General features: G+C 34.5%; 1 protein-coding gene across 1 annotated transcript in view; it reads right to left on the bottom strand.

Annotated features, from left to right (window-relative positions):
• The window catches only part of LOC125674794 (DNA excision repair protein ERCC-6-like), a 67,037-nt gene that overhangs the window by 23,220 nt on the left and 26,593 nt on the right, over positions 1 to 17,224 (bottom strand). Inside the window, exons 18-25 of the mRNA XM_048912084.2 lie at positions 16,023 to 16,115; positions 15,408 to 15,574; positions 14,603 to 14,708; positions 8,946 to 9,064; positions 6,943 to 7,156; positions 6,566 to 6,679; positions 6,205 to 6,253; positions 5,695 to 5,884 (exon numbers count right to left, since the gene is read on the bottom strand). Coding sequence (XP_048768041.2) covers positions 5,695 to 5,884; positions 6,205 to 6,253; positions 6,566 to 6,679; positions 6,943 to 7,156; positions 8,946 to 9,064; positions 14,603 to 14,708; positions 15,408 to 15,574; positions 16,023 to 16,115 — 1,052 coding nt within the window. The remainder of the gene's footprint in view (positions 1 to 5,694; positions 5,885 to 6,204; positions 6,254 to 6,565; positions 6,680 to 6,942; positions 7,157 to 8,945; positions 9,065 to 14,602; positions 14,709 to 15,407; positions 15,575 to 16,022; positions 16,116 to 17,224) is intronic.

Raw genomic sequence — 17,224 nt, 5'->3', positions numbered from 1 at the left:
ATGCAAAATTACAAAAATTATGAAATACAAATGGAAAAATATACAATACATATTTATAGAAATCATCAAATATTGCAACATTTGACATATAAAACATGTAAAATTCAGTGTTGCAGTGTAAATCAGTTTTTAATATATATAATATTTCATTAAAACACAAAAATACTCCTGTTGTTAAATTTTTTTCTTCAAATTTCTACCACAGAAAACTAATACTATATGTTTTAAAGTAGACAGCTATTGAAAATTTCCTATATATCATGACATCCAATTTTATAAACAGGTATATTCATAAAAGTAAGTTTTTCCCTCTGATTTGAACTACTTAAATTTCACGATACATGTAAGTTCAAGATGGTCTTTTGCAACTGTGCAAAAGTGTAATTTTATGAATTTCATCAGATGAATATTTTTGCAATAAAAGGTGTGCATCACAAAGAGAACCCTGTGAGGGGTGTGGGGGTCCCCAGTCCTATTTCATGTTAATCCTTTCTAAGCTTCTTACAGTAGGTGTTTACATCCTGAGAGATTTTGGTATTTACATGGTAAGCAGAGAAAGAAGTTACCAAACATTAATTAATCAATTCAGCTGCAACTGGAGCTAATATTATGAAATTGACTACTACTAAAATAAAATGTTTACATACATTTCAACTTATGAGTATATCATTGAATACTGAGTAAAATAGCTATTAAACATTCTATTTTTCAGAAGCAATAAAATAAATACTTTGGTTTAGATCTTTTGCTTCATGTATAAATTATCTTTATATTAATGAAAAATTCTTTCTCCAAACAGGATGCCATACAAACTAGGAAATTTTCTTTCTTTGTAATTAAACAGGTCATTTTTGATTAAGACAAGTATGTAATTTCAAATGTTTTACATCAATCCAATATGGCTGTTTATTTTTTAGAGAGTGTTGAAACAAGCTGTAAATTGTAAGAGGTAGTGTAAAAGTGTCAATGTGTTTGCAAAATAATAAACTACCCCAAACAACATCAGTTTGCTAGGAAACAACCCTTATCTATATATGTATCACAAAATACTTAGATTTCTGACACTGGGGTCCACAAAGGGGTGGTATGAATGTATATAAAGAAGATGTCCAACCCAGATATTGTAGTAACATGTCCATTTTAAACTTGTACAAATGATATCTTGAAAACATTTAAATTTCTAACATTAATAGAATTGTATATTTCCAAACACATGAAGCATTGCAATGAGACAAATCTTCTGCATAATTAAAAATTCTTGCAGAACATTGAAATAACTTCCTCAATTTTGCAATTTTCTTGAAATATGTTGAAAAATATTCAACCCTCCCCCTTTTATCCATAATATTTTTAACTTTTATACAGTATCTAAATGCATAAAAAAAAGCAAAAAAAGTGTAGACATGAATTATATCCCTTGTAGGCCCCTTATCTAATTACATGGTCTGTCTATGTTCAATTAGTATGGCTGGGGGGCATTTAACCAGGCTTCTCTGACTGGTCAAAACAAAATAGGATTATGGGAACTCTGACACTAAGGCAGGTCTTTGTCTGGCCAGACCCAAGCTAACCATGGCAACTACCTACCTGTCCAATTATCTCACTATTGTCTGGCTAGCTGATACAAAGGGAGATAATTAAGTTGTTTTTGCAATCATCAAACTTTTTTTTATAGTGCCTGGATTTACTGATTTGGATAACAAAGCAAAGTACAATATCCCCAGAAGAGTCAGACAACAGAGGACCAGGACTAGGGTAAGTCAGTTTGCTCTAACTTGTTTTGAGCATATGACATTTTTGTCTTCATCACACAACAGGTTTATTTCTATTTCTTATACTTTGCAACATGGACAAGTATTTGGCATCAAAATTGCAGGTAAACCTTGTTTTCTTACTTTTCCTTAATACTTCAGTTTTATTGCTACATTGACTTAATACAGTTTTTTGAATACTTTTTTCTAGTAATTCCATTTTAAAAAAATAATTATGTTTATTTGTTTGAATCACAACAATTAAGATTTTTTATAGCACGACTATCTTGAATCTCAATCCTATAAAGAAATTATTTTGGTGTGCTACAAGGTGTATATCTTTATGTGGTTTCTTTTATACTTCGTGTGGTCCATAATTTTTTCCCCTTCTAATTTCCATTTACTTGCTTTCTTCAAATAATTTAGAATATCAGTTGTAATTGAAGATTACTTTTGGGGGGAGAATGCTCTAAAATTTACTTTTTGGTAAAGATTTTCCAGACACTTATTTGCCAGAATTGTTAGGTTAACACATGTCAAAATGTAAAGGGAGGTATTTGCAGGGAACAAGCTGTGAATTTTAACACTACAATAACAAAATGAATAGCATGATGCCCTACATGGGGCCCCAAGGAGTCAAGCCCTTTTATCATGGGCCTGTCTCAATTACCTATCCTGCTGAATGATAAGCCTGATCAAAACACCTGTGTAAACCCCATTGTAAAGGATCAAAGGGAAAAAATTCAACACCTGATAAAAAAAGATGTTTGGCATTCATCAATAGAGCCTGTGGGTGTTGTCTTGGCATTTTCTTAGAAAGATAACAAAGACATTCCAGAAATGCCTTGTACTTTAAACATGTGCTATTGAATAATCAAGTATGCAAATGATGAATAGGAACATTTTCCTCATGAATTATCATAAGACATTTATAAAGCTAAGATTTTCTTTTCTTGACAAATAATTCCAAATCCTAATAGTCTAGACAGCAATTTAGCTTTATATTGATATTGCATGAGATAGTTTTCTTTTCTTCAAAAAATGTATGCTGATATCTTTCAAGGAAGAATTTATGAACAAAAGGCTAGATTTGACAACTACTTTTAATTACTGTACTAACTCTTGACGAAGACATCGCCTGATGCATTGGTTTCTCGACATTGGTGCAGTGCATGTATTACAAGAAACACCAGCACTAACCAATGAGGAGGAACAGGCATATTACTGTCATCAAAATGTCTAACAGCAGATTTTCACATTAAGAATAACCCATTATCAAATGCAGTGCATGAAGGTTTAATTGATTACTTTACCAAAAGTGTTTATTTTCCCCCAAAACCGAAGGATTATGTTCATCACATTTTTTGTGTAATTTCTCTTTAAAAAATATCTTCTCAGTGTTTTTATTGTAAGTTCATATTATGCAATATTGGATATTAAAGCCATTATCTTTATCCTCAGTATACAAGTATTTCTAAACTTTTAAAGTACATGCTATTTCTTCATAAAGTCAAACGGTTAACAACTAAACTACTTGCATTTCCCTCTAAGTTAACAGCCATTTTCTTCATTTCCAGATAGAAAGCAAGAAGAACTTCCAAGTGGATCTAGTCTTTAATTTTGTCTAAAATTTCCTTGTGGTATTTTCTGTTGCTACTCTATTTCTCTACTCCTAACAAAAGATGACACTGTTCCTTTCATCTGATTGGTGTCGGATGACCTTTGACCCTGCACCAATAAGATGCCAGAGGGATCGTGCTATCTGTTGACAACTGCACACTTTAAACTTGATCTTATTCTCTCCATTGGCTGTGTCATAGCCTGTCATTATGTCTGGTGTCACATATTGTATGCTAATGTGCACCAAACTAATGCCAGATCTATGACAAGTCTCATTTCATCATCTTCACTCCACTTTCTACTTTAACTTAACTGTTGCATTCTTAAAGTTTTGAAGACGTAGATCCTTGGCACAATGTTGTGTGCAGAATAAACAATAACTGAATCTGCACCAATATGATGCCAGGCGATCTGCATCCTTCACTACATCAAGTCTCAATAGTCATCTTTCTTCCTAAACGGCTAGTTACATGTGACATTTAATAATGTTTTGTGTTTTATTTTCCCAGTATTTGCAATGTGCTGATGAGTTTAGAATTTACATTAGCACTTGCAGATGCCGGTATATTAAAAACACATAATTCCATTGACTCGAATATTCCAGTCATCATTCTTTATTAAAAAAACAACTGTTAGTTACATATCTATATTTTGTGTTTTGTTTTCCCAGTATTTGCAATGTGCTGGTGAGTTTAGAATTTACATTAGCACTTGCATTAGCTGGTATAGTAAAAACGTGTCATACAGCAATTAGAAAATTCCAGTCATCTTCTTAATAAAAACAACTGCTAGTTACAGATTCATATTTTGTGTTTTATTTTCCCAGTATTTGCAATGTGCTGGTGAGTTTAGAGTTTAAACTAGCACTTGCATTTGCTGGTATGGTAAAAACACGTCATACAGCGATTTGAAAATTCCAGTCATCTTTCTTTATGCCCCCCCCCCCCCCCCCCCCCCCCCCCCCCAAAAAAACAACCTGCTAGTTACATATCTATATTTTGTGTTTTATTTTCCCAGTATTTGCAATGTGCTGGTGAGTTTAGAGTTTAAACTAGCACTTGCATTTGCTGGTATCGTAAAAACACGTCATACAGCGATTTGAAAATTCCAGTCATCTTTCTATATGAACCCCCCCCCCCAAAAGAAAACAACCTGCTAGTTACATATCTATATTTTGTGTTTTATTTTCCCAGTATTTGCAATGTGCTGATGAGTTTAGAATTTACATTAGCACTTGCAGATGCAGGTAGAGTAAAAACACATCATACATCGATTTGAAAATTCTACTAATCTTTCTTTATAAAAAGGACTGCTAGTTACAGATTCATATTTTGTGTTTTATTTTCCCAGTATTTGCAATGTGCTGGTGAGTTTAAAATTTACATTAGCACTTGCTTTAGCTGGTATAGTTAAAACACGTCATTCAGCGATTTGAAAATTCTAGTCATCTTTCTTTATAAAAAAAATCTATTAGTTGCATATTTTGTGTTTTATTTTCCCAGTATTGTAATGTGCTGGTGAGTTTAGAATTTCCATAAGCACTTACAGATGCTGGCATAGTAAAAACACATCATTCAGTGATTTGAAAATTCCATAGTAATCATTCTTTATCAACAACTGTTCGTTACATATTCATATTGTGTTTTATTTTCCCAGTATTTGTAATGTGCTGGTGAGTTAAGAATTTAAACTAGCACTTACAGATGCCGGTATAGTAAAAACACGCCATTCAGTGATTCAAAAATTCAAGGAACTAAATACACTTTATCATTTCCTCAAAGTCTATTCCATGGCAGCCCCTAGTTTTCAATCATTACCAAGAATCAGTAATGTGTTTGTGTGACCTGAAGAACTAGCAATTACTGACACATCTGTCCTGGGATTCAACCAGGACAAACTTTAACAACAATCCTTTCTCAGGAAGCAGAGAACATAAAATAGATGTGCGTCTTTGTCAGCACCTACTCATTTCAAGTTTCTAATACAATGGGTCATATCAGAGAAAAAAAAAGGCTCTAACTTTGCATGCAAATATAATAAAGAAAGCTGGTCTAACACCAATCAACACTTCTTACTCAGCTTAACACAGCTGGTCTAACACCAATCAACAATGCTTACTCAGCTTAACATAAGCTGGTCCTAACACCAATCAACAATGCTTACTCAGCTTAACACAAGCTGGTCCTAACACCAATCAACAATTCTTACTCAGCTTAACACAAGCTGGTCTAACACCAATCAACAATTCTTACTCAGCTTAACACAGCTGGTCTAACACCAATCAACAATTCTTTGTCACTTACATCATGGCCATGTTTTTTACCTGTAGGGATTTTTTGAGTTTCCCGTGGTCTGGCGTGTTATAGAGTCTTTAAATATCTGTCTTCGGTAGATTTTCTCCTCCACAGTGCCACAAGTAATAAGGCGATAGATGACCACATTTTTATCTTGACCAATTCTGAAGACTCGGTCCACAGCCTGGGCATCCGTGGCAGGATTCCAACTAGGGTCATCTTCAATAAAGTCAAACATTCAACACAACTGTCAAATTTTTATGTATATTCTGATAAGTTTTCTTCTTTGCAAAGTACAAAGCTGCACAAGTAGAATTCAAAAGACAGAAAAATCATGCAAGAACAGGTGACAAATGCTTGCATGAGAGCCAAAAATAATCAAAACATAAATCTCTTACATGTCATGGGCTTCTAACAACAAAATCAAAGTTTCTTGTATTTGCCAAGTAATCAAGCATCATATACAATGTATTTCAAAGGTTTTCTGATAGAAGCTATGATTTATTTTATAGTAAACTATTCTTTTATCTGTTACTCACAAATGATGACTCGGTCGGCTGCTGTTAGGGTCAGACCAACACCTCCCACCTGTACAGAGATGTTGAGAAAATTCTATAAATCTTGCTGATATAGATCTTTAATACAAAAGTAAATTGACTTTGTCTTCTGGAACATTTGTTTTGTTGGAATTTTACAAATATATATTCTTAGTAACAATCTTTGAAGCATGCACAAGTCTCACTTAAATCTACCCCAAAAAACTGGTAAGCTTTCAATAAATGTAACTTACCCCAGGTACACTCTTAACTAAGGTATAACATTAATCATTGTACTTCATGTTAATGAGGATAAGCTTTATGTTCAGTAGAGAGACATAGAAGATGTAAAGCAATAAATCACCTGAGTTGTCAGCAAGAAGACTGAGTAACTCCTGTCCCCCTGAAATGTGGCAATTCTCTTGTCTCTCTCACTCAGCTGAGTAACGGTTCCGTCTAGCCGCATGACTTTATGTCCCTGCCATGATTAATTCCAATATTAATGTTAATTACTATTAAAATAGGAGATAAAATCATACCTCGTGTAACATTAAACACCATGAATAGCTTCAATGAGAACTTCTAAATTCTTATAGATATCATAAAAACTGAAGTTAAAAGCCGAGCAAAAAATTCATAAAGTAGAAAAGCTTGTTTTAATACAGCATATTTTATCAAAAGAGGGGCAGTTAAAAACATCCCTTTTGCTCAATTTAGATGCCCTTTGACCAATGACCCTACTCTGTTGGTGATAAGTTGATGGATGATGTCCAGCATTTTCCGGGACTGGGAGAAGACCAGGCAGCGGTGACCTTCCCTCTTCATCTGGTCCAGTAGGTCCATGATGACGATCAGCTTCCCCGACTCTTGAACTAGGACGTTGTCCGGCATGTTTTTGATCTGATTGGCTGCACATTGGTGTCCTTCCTCGGACTCGAGTGCAGAGTCGTCTAAACTATAATCAATGCACGGTAGTGAAATTCACAAAGTTAATGGAGAAAAAAGTGTGAAGTTTAAAAATCACTGGTCGAATTACATGTTCTGTACAGTATTTGCTTTAGTTTGAGTTAACATAGCAATTTATTTGCATTTAGTACATTTGCAAAATGCATGAACAGTAGTACCTGGTACATGTAGTCTATACAGTGTAAAACAAACATGCACCATCATTTCTCAAAAGAGGCGAATACATGTAGCAGAATTCCAAAGGTATATAATGAAACGGTTGTCAGGGCTCGACATGAATGCTTGTCAGATATCAGCCCAAAATTTAAAGGATTCTTGTCATCATTCAGACAAATTGGACGATACGTGACGTACGTGCGTGTTTTCTTGAGTTATGAACAATGTGGGTCGTGGAGCTTCATTACTCCTCCTTATAGTACTTACTGTTATAGTAAATGGAGTCTGGGGAACTTGAATTATTGGGGATATATTTGGTGAAACAGTGTAGTAAAATATCACTTTATTCCCTCATTTGAAAGTACTGATTTTTGTCTCTTTTAGAACAAAATCAAAGCAAAAAAAGATTTTCAGAACTCTGGGAATAAGTCGTAACACTCTTGCTATTGGTCAACTTTCTTTGTTTTTAAAGAATTTTTAAATCATATGTATCTGATGAGAAATTTAATGGTTTATGAAATTAAAACCACCATGAATTGTACTAACAGAGAAATCGTGAAATCTTAAACACATGGAATCAAAAATGTTTGTAGCATTTTGATATATTGTAACCTTGTGGGTCTTGAAAAGTATCTAAAGTTCTAAACCCACCTTGTGCCTCACTGGAGCCCTGGGGATATGTTGTGACAAAATTCTTATCTACATTACACCACTGCATGTCAGTTTCACATGCTGTACCCTTGTCATTACTCAGAAGAAATTTGAAAAACAAAAATCTACATCAGATATTAAATCTCCAATGTGGAACAATATCTCAACCTTAAATTTTCTACAGAGATATTCGTATGAATTACCAAGATGTATTTGTGAAACGCAATGCCCCCCAAGGATGGTCACATTTGAACTTTACCGGTTAGAAATTAGAAATGACCATGACTTTTAGTCTTGACATTAAATATGATTTTGTTTGTATGTTGTATGTCCCATAGGATAATTTTTCTCTCATATGATATATCACCAGCTGTAGGTGTAGTCATACAAATTAGATCTATGCTTAGCGCTCAAAATCCATAGCAGTGGGGGCTCTTCGCTAAGCAGTGAAATACAACCACCTCTGTTTTAGGGTCACATTCAGAAGACCAGTGACTTGCCATGGAGTCTCTATCAAGAGCTATGACTAAATTTAACATTGCTGACAAAGTGATAAAGATTGAGACGAACAAACCTTAACCAAAATAAGACAGACAACCCCGACTTCCTTCTCCATCTCCGATGTTTGGGACATAAAACTGTAGAAATGGCATACGTAAAAAGTAGGTCATCTGCTATTCTGTGCAGTGCATGAATTATGTTAATTTGTTCATATACAATGTATGTAAGTATTACATGAATTGTGGAAAATGTCTGGCAAAATTGACAAGAATATCAACTCATTATTTCAGAAACACATGAACAAAATTCAGCTTGTGTTTCTATGGACTGTGTTTCATAGTTTTGTCTGACTACTAGAGGCACTATGTACTGTATACATATACTTGTGCCCTCGCAAAACAAAGACAGTTTTATGACTTTCTTTTATTGTCATTCACGAATTCCTACTTCACTTTCCGTTCCTAACTTACGCATGTTCTCCATCCAGTCCAAGCTGAGCACAGGCCCTCCTAGATAACAGGCGGGGGTGGTCACAGATTTTCTTCAGAACAGTCAAGGCCACCAGAGGGGACTTCTTTGTCATCAGTAACTGCACAGATAGTAATGACCACATTTACAGTAAATCTATGTAACACAACATTGTTAATAATGAATTACACATCTTCATAATGACCCATACATGTATATGGAAAGATGAATATTAGAAACATATTCTTGTCCTTTTAAATTTCATTGTCAAGCCAGCTAGCTCTAGCTCAAGGATACATATATCTTTTTACCTTAGGAAAAAGAATTTGTGCTAAAATATGAGAGAAATTCATATTGCGCTAAAATTTAATAGTGTCGCATGCTCTACAGGTGCTCTTGTGCTCAAGTTCGTTTGCATCAAGTTTTCTAGAAAACTGGTTTTCATTTCTTTCATGACTAAACTAGATGAATAATCTGCTATACACAAACTTTTATAACGTGCTAGAAACACCTACAAGAACGACTTATAACATGCTAGAAACGAGAACGACTTATAACGTGCTAGAAACAAGAACGACTTATAACGTGCTAGAAACAAGAACGACTTATAACGTGCTAGAAACAAGAACGACTTATAACGTGCTAGAAACACCTACAACAATGACTTATAACATCCTAGAAACAAGAACGACTTATAACGTGCTAGAAACAAGAACGACTTATAACGTGCTAGAAACAAGAACGACTTATAACGTGCTAGAAACACCTACAAGAATGACTTATAACATGCTAGAAACAAGAACGACTTATAACGTGCTAGAAACAAGAACGACTTATAACGTGTTAGAAACACGAGAACGATTTATAACATGCTAGAAACGAGAACGACTTATAACATGCTAGAAACAAGAACGACTTATAACATGCTAGAAACACCTACAAGAACGACTTATAACATGCTAGAAACGAGAACGACTTATAACGTGCTAGAAACGAGAACGACTTATAACGTGCTAGAAACGAGAACGACTTATAACGTGCTAGAAACGAGAACGACTTATAACATGTTAGAAACACGAGAACGACTTATAACATGCTAGAAACGAGAACGACTTATAACGTGCTAGAAACGAGAACGACTTATAACATGCTAGAAACGAGAACGACTTATAACATGCTAGAAACAAGAACGACTTATAACGTGCTAGAAACAAGAACGACTTATAACGTGTTAGAAACACGAGAACGATTTATAACATGCTAGAAACGAGAACGACTTATAACATGCTAGAAACAAGAACGACTTATAACATGCTAGAAACACCTACAAGAACGACTTATAACATGCTAGAAACACCTACAAGAACGACTTATAACATGCTAGAAACGAGAACGACTTATAACGTGCTAGAAACGAGAACGACTTATAACATGCTAGAAACGAGAACGACTTATAACATACTAGAAACACCTACAAGAACGACTTATAACATGCTAGAAACGAGAACGACTTATAACATGCTAGAAACACGAGAACGACTTATAACATGCTAGAAACAAGAACGACTTATAACGTGCTAGAAACGAGAACGACTTATAACATGCTAGAAACGAGAACGACTTATAACATGCTAGAAACACCTACAAGAACGACTTATAACATGCTAGAAACGAGAACGACTTATAACGTGCTAGAAACAAGAATGACTTATAACATGTTAGAAACACGAGAACGACTTATAACATGCTAGAAACACGAGAACGACTTATAACATGCTAGAAACAAGAACGACTTATAACATGCTAGAAACGAGAACGACTTATAACGTGCTAGAAACGAGAACGACTTGTAACATGCTAGAAACGAGAACGACTTATAACATGCTAGAAACGAGAACGACTTATAACATGCTAGAAACAAGAACGACTTATAACATGCTAGAAACACCTACAAGAACGACTTATACAGTTAGTTTAAGAAAGGACTGGCTAGGAGGTTATAAAAGTTGGCTCGGGCTCCAGCTCCAACTCTACCTTGAAAAAAAGATCTGGAGTATGGCTCCAAATAATTTTAGGTTATAAAAACTGGCTCAAGCTCTGGCTCCAAATCAGGCTCGAAAGTTGTCTTGAAAATTTGAGCCGGAGCACATACTCGAAATGTGGGTTATAAAACTTTTGAGTAAGGAAAACATACTCCAAATGGAGTATGCCATACTTAAATCTTGAGTAAGCTCTATAGCTTACTTGAGATTTAAAGTATGTACTCAAAGTGTCGTTTGATTTTATAAAAATGGCTGCATGCCGACAAATGCCAAATAGGAAACGTGCTCCACGCAATATCAGAGACAGATCATGTAACCCTTTAGAAGAATTATCTGCAGATGATGTTTTTGCAAGATATATATTCCACCCACACACCCTTATGGATCTCTTGCGTCAGCTGCCAGACATATCATCTCCAACTCAGCGGTACCTTCCAATTCCACCCCTCCTTCAATTACTAGTAACGCTGAGATTTCTACGTTGGATTTTACAGATTTTATAGGGCTTGAAATATGTCCTATGTAGTCATTTTTACTATTTTCTGTCATTGTTAATGTGAAATTGATGAAATAATGCAAAGATTAAGGGTTTTTGGAAAAAGTAAGTTCTCCCCAAAAAAAGTTATTAAATAAATCAAAATTTTGTCATTAATTCTCTGAGAGATTATAATTGCTTTCTTTTATCGTTTACATTTTTCTAAACAAGATACCATGATTTACCTTAAATTCTATAAGTTTAGGTGGGGGGGTTACTGTCCCTGAAACGTTCTACTTCCCCACTTGAATGGTGAACGCAAAGCGGAATATTTCGGATTTTACCCTTGATTGTACTTCTTTTATAACAAGGTAGGGAATATATATATATATATATAATCAAATGTGAAAAAAATGCCTCAGTGTCTGCAGACTATAAAACCAGCCCCTCTTCTCCTATCGACGACGATAGAAGGGGGCTAATTTTAATCAGACTGCAGTGTCCGGTAATAAAAAATGATGTGAAAAATTGCCTCAGCGTCCGGTTTTTTTTTTTTTACTTATTGATTACCGGATACTGAGGCAATTTTTCACATTATATATATATAAATATATATATATAGACTGAACATACAGATGTATTCAGAACTGTAGAACATTCAGTTCCCGAATCGATTATATATATATATATATATATATGTGTGTGTGTGTGAGATTGCATCAGTGTGTATAAGTAGCGCTTTAGGAGCATAACAAAACTTCCTTTTAAAGGGAAGTCGTTGTGGCCGAGTGGACTTACGCACTGGTTTGACAATCTTGCTAGGCGGTGGGTGCCGTACGTCGCTGGTTCGACCCCGGGCTGGGGCGAAAATTTTCAGTACCTAGTTGTGATTATTTAGTGCTTTATATATATATATATATATACTGTATACACACATATATATAACCGATTTTTGCCTTGCTATGAAGATCGACCCTTTCTGACACTTTGGATATCTACCGTATATACTCGCCTATAAGTCGGTTGTATTTTTTAAGGTTATTTTGTAGGAATTTGTCATTGACCCGCTTATAAGTAGGTACAAATTTTTGTCAGAATAGGCTGACAATTTCAAATCAATGCTCTAGTGTTTTTACCTATGTTTCAAAAAATATTTTGAGAAATTAATAATTATGAGGTGTTCAATATCCAAGCCATATCCGTTTGGGGTTTAAACGCATCCCTTGATCTATTATGGACCATGATCCCTTGTTTATATAAGCAATTATGGTCTCCTAATGACCAGTACCTGACACCGTGTTTACTTGGTGGCACGCGCCTCGCAAAAACTGTTATTGTGGGATTCCGGTATAATTCCTTGTATGAGCAACAGACTTTTTAAGAGTCAAGAATGATGATCTAAATTATCTGTTAACAATATTCGATCTTTTATGAAACATATTTCAGCCGGTATACATATGAATATTTTAATATTAAATCGGGTTCGTAATTCAATTTTACCGATAAACGATAGATTAGTTGAATTGAAAGTATTAGTTACCAGTATGTAAATAATTTTAAACTAGATAAAAATATACAAATACTTGTACTTTAAACATGATTTTAAAATACATAAACAATACAATATGTCCAAATATTTGTGAACAATAATCTTTTGTGTGGTAGTCCATGATAATCATCGGAGTTGTTTAAAAAAAACACTACATTACGCCGCCCAGAAAAATACCAATCTTCTTAGGACGCGCCTATAAGTCGGACATAGAGTTTTGGACCAAAAATTGACTCCCAAAAATCCGACTTATAGGTGAGTATATACGGTATTTCTCATGAAATGAAATGATCGTAAAAAGAGTGGTATTGGTACCTCGTATTGATGCCTGAATGCTTCTAAATACTATAAAAGGTTCATTCCCACGTACATTTTAATTGTGTAATTCACTATATTGCAACTACATGTACAGTATATCGACCTGAGGAAATAATCTCAGAATTAATGTATGTACAAAATAGTCACCATGAATTACATTTAGATTGTGCAATATATATTTGTATATATTTGATGCAGATAAAACTGTTTATTGTATACTGAACTACACGTATATTATATGAGGAGCAGAAATGTACGAGAAAAATTACATCTTTATATTAAAGATTGATTGTATCTTGCTTAACGTCTCGCTCGAGAATATTTCACTCATTGGAGACGTCACCAAGACCGGTGAAGGGCTTCAAATTTAGGCCTATGCATGCTTGGCGCTTACAGCCATTGAGCAATGATGGATCTTTAGCGTGCCACACCTACTGTGACACGGGTCATCCATTTTTAAGGTCATCTCCGAGGACCTGTGACATCTACATCTTATGCCGAGCGTTTGGCGATGGAACTACCTGTTTTAACGACTTAGGTCTGTCACGACCGGGATTCGCATTTGTACTTTATAAATTAAATTTCTGATATAATAAGATATTAAAGTTTACTTTCACTCTTACGAACACGTTCCTTTTTCATTTTTGCCTTGCTATGAAGATCGACCCTTTCACTTTGGTGTAACGGCGAACGCACGGTGAGCGATTTGTGAATGGAAAACTGTAAACGGAGAGCGAATGGGAAAATGGTAAAGTATCTAATGTTTCAGGGATTGTAAATCCGCCACTGGCTACAGATCTGCAGACGACAGCGAAATTTTGTGTTGTAAATGTCTATGATATATACATGATACACAGTAAAAATGGTAATATACATGCATATATATATAGCCCTTTATATTTACAGAAATTACATCTAATTCAACGAATATTTCTTTTTAAAAAACATTTAGAATGTTTTAGCAAAGTACTGGCACTAAATAACTCTTATAAGGATTAGAATATTGCTGTGAACTGCCGTCAACATAAACACATGGGCGACGCCATTACGGAAGACGTCTAAAAAAGGCCGCTTGTGCAATTAAAAAAATTTTGAGTATGAGCTCGAAAACTGGAGTAAGTACTCCTAGGAGTACATACTGGAAATGTTTTATAACCTTAGAATCTGACCATGTACTCCTAGGAGTATGATTTTGAATTCGAGCTAGAGTTGGAGCTAGAGCCTGAGCCAACTTTTATAACCTCCTAGCCTGGTCCCTGTTTCTCCGATCATTACCTCTTTGACGGTATCCAGAGAAAGGAAGTCTCTGTATATCCTCTGTTGGTCCGGTGTTAGATACAACCACACAATAAAATCATTTTTTCTCGTCATTGATGGCATCCTGACGAAGATAAAATGCATTTTTGTTTAATATTATTTCTAACAGTGACAGTAATTTATAAGCATCATATTTATGACTTTGATTGTAAACTTGATGAGTTTACAACCTTGACACAATATCAGCAAATTTGCACACCAAAATATATTCAGTAATGTCAAAGATTAGATGTTTTGTGTTTTTTAATATCATACAGCAAATTTCCACAGTATGTAATGATAATCCTGACATTCACATGGATGAAAACAGGAAACAAAAAACAAGGCTTGGTACATATTTTAAGTGTTTGTCATAACCAGAATAAAGATAATTACCAAAATACACCAAGTGAAAGTAAAATCAACACTTCAGTTTTCCATATTAATAATGACACATGATGATTTACAAACACCAGTAAGGACCTTCCACGGGAATATTTCACTTTGTGTCATTGGCTTTCATATTGTTAGCTGCAGAACTGTAGCTCTCTGAGAAAATACTGGGACAAATCCCAGATCTCTGATCTGTCTCAATATTTTCTCAGAGAGCTACAGTTCTGCAGCTATCATATTGTTTATCAATGTCATGAAATAACAACCAATGTGGGTGTTACATGTATCTTCTGAATTCGGATAATTAATAACATAAGGAAAGAATCACACTTTCTCTTTCCATGCAGATATTCAATCTTAAACAACAAAAGATGCCAGTCACAGCACTTACTTCAGGCTCCTGGTGGATAAAGAAGTATCCAGTTCACCCCTCTCCTCTTCTTCTTTCACCTCAGCCTTGGTCCTCCTTAAAAAATAAGGGGAGATAATCTGCTTCAGGCTCTCAGCCATCTCCATCCCTAGTGTCCTCTCATTTGCTGTTGCATCCCTCTCTCTGGCCTAATAAGAAAGCACATGCACGTATCATAAATACTAGTTAAACACCAAACCAACATTTTCTGGCATTTTGAAAATATTTTCTATGTAATATGAAAGTTACATGTGTAAGTATGGTATGTACCAATAGAGGCCCTGTTTGAAAGGTCAAGATGCTCTCTTTCTAAAGCATTTCGTGCTTTGCAATTTCTGTGAAATTTTTGTTTTTGTGGAATAGTTATACAAATGAATTGAAATCCTCAAAGTGAACTACCGTAATCAGTGTCGGTCACACTCTTCAGCCACAAAATAGGCACATAAACATAAAAATAAATTTAACACCCCCCCCCCCCCCTTGCAAGAGCAATTCTACAGTAAATTGAATTCCAAAAATCAGAATTCCTCTACTAATTTTTAAACAATCACCTCATCAACAGCTACACTTACGAATTATTCTGAACTCTCTACCTACCCTGGTTATTGGATTCTCGTATTCCATCTTAAAAGTTCTTGCTGTTCCCAGTAATGTCCCTTGATGTACAAAGTCAAACAACGACCACATCTCCTGATAGTTCACCAAAAAAGTGTTAATTCTCATTAAAATGCAGAAATACAGTCAACTAAAATGCTGGGCTGCTGCAGAAAATATTCTCAGTTGAATAGTACAAAAATCAACAGAAAATTATAATCACTGAAGTAAAAATTAATATTTACAAAATTATGTTGGAAAAGACTATAAATGAAGATAGCCTTTCTGGGCTAAAATTAAACTCAAAATTTAAGTTTTAGAAATGCTACATCTTAGCTTATTGATGACTGCATTAGGTATCTATAGACAACTTTATTTATTTGCAACATTGTTGATTTTATGAAAAAAAAAATTTAGAGTTGTTTATTCCCGAAAAAATAGTTAATTACTTTAAAGCTGTAAGACCCGATGTTCATGTATTATTTTTGTACATAATTACTTTAAAGCAGATTAATTACTTCATAAAGCTATTAACTTTCCCTTAATTACATGCTTGAAAACATCTGCATGTAAAAGAAAACAGTGAGAATATTATTTAGAAAGTAAATAAGTGTGGTACATATATATTATAGTATCCCATAGATTATACAGTGTTAGATGTCTATAAATAGACCCATGCTTCAGGGGAATCCCAACAAGATGCCTCGTTCACACGGATGCGCATTAAATTTTACTTCGCATCAAATTTGATGCGAAGTAAAATAATGCGCATTAAATTAATTCGAATTAAATAGCGTTCACACGGCGGTAATATTTAATGCGAAGTAAACTAATGCGCATTAAATTTGTATGCATATCTATTAAAGGGTGCGCGAAATAAATTAAAGAATAGACTCTGTTATTGAAATTTATTTTTATAAATATTTTAATGAATATTGTGTTGATACAGGATTCTTTGTTCAAAACGCTATATACATGTAGTATACTACATGTTTACAATTTACATGCTGATCTACACATAAGGAGTTTTGTCGTGTTTATTTATATGTTCCCAAGAAATTACTTGTTATTTCCTCTGACGACCAGCATTCAATCTAGACAATCTATTGTTTCTTCATGGGCCCAATTTTAAAACTTCGGAACGTCTTTTTCACCATTCCACTGACTACTGTTGTGACGTAATTTTTAATTACTAATACGTATTA

Source organism: Ostrea edulis, chromosome 1, assembly GCF_947568905.1.
Source record: "Ostrea edulis chromosome 1, xbOstEdul1.1, whole genome shotgun sequence".
Taxonomy (NCBI): domain Eukaryota; kingdom Metazoa; phylum Mollusca; class Bivalvia; order Ostreida; family Ostreidae; genus Ostrea; species Ostrea edulis.
Note: the sequence above shows the minus strand (reverse complement) of the source record. Positions and strands in the feature narration are given on the sequence as shown.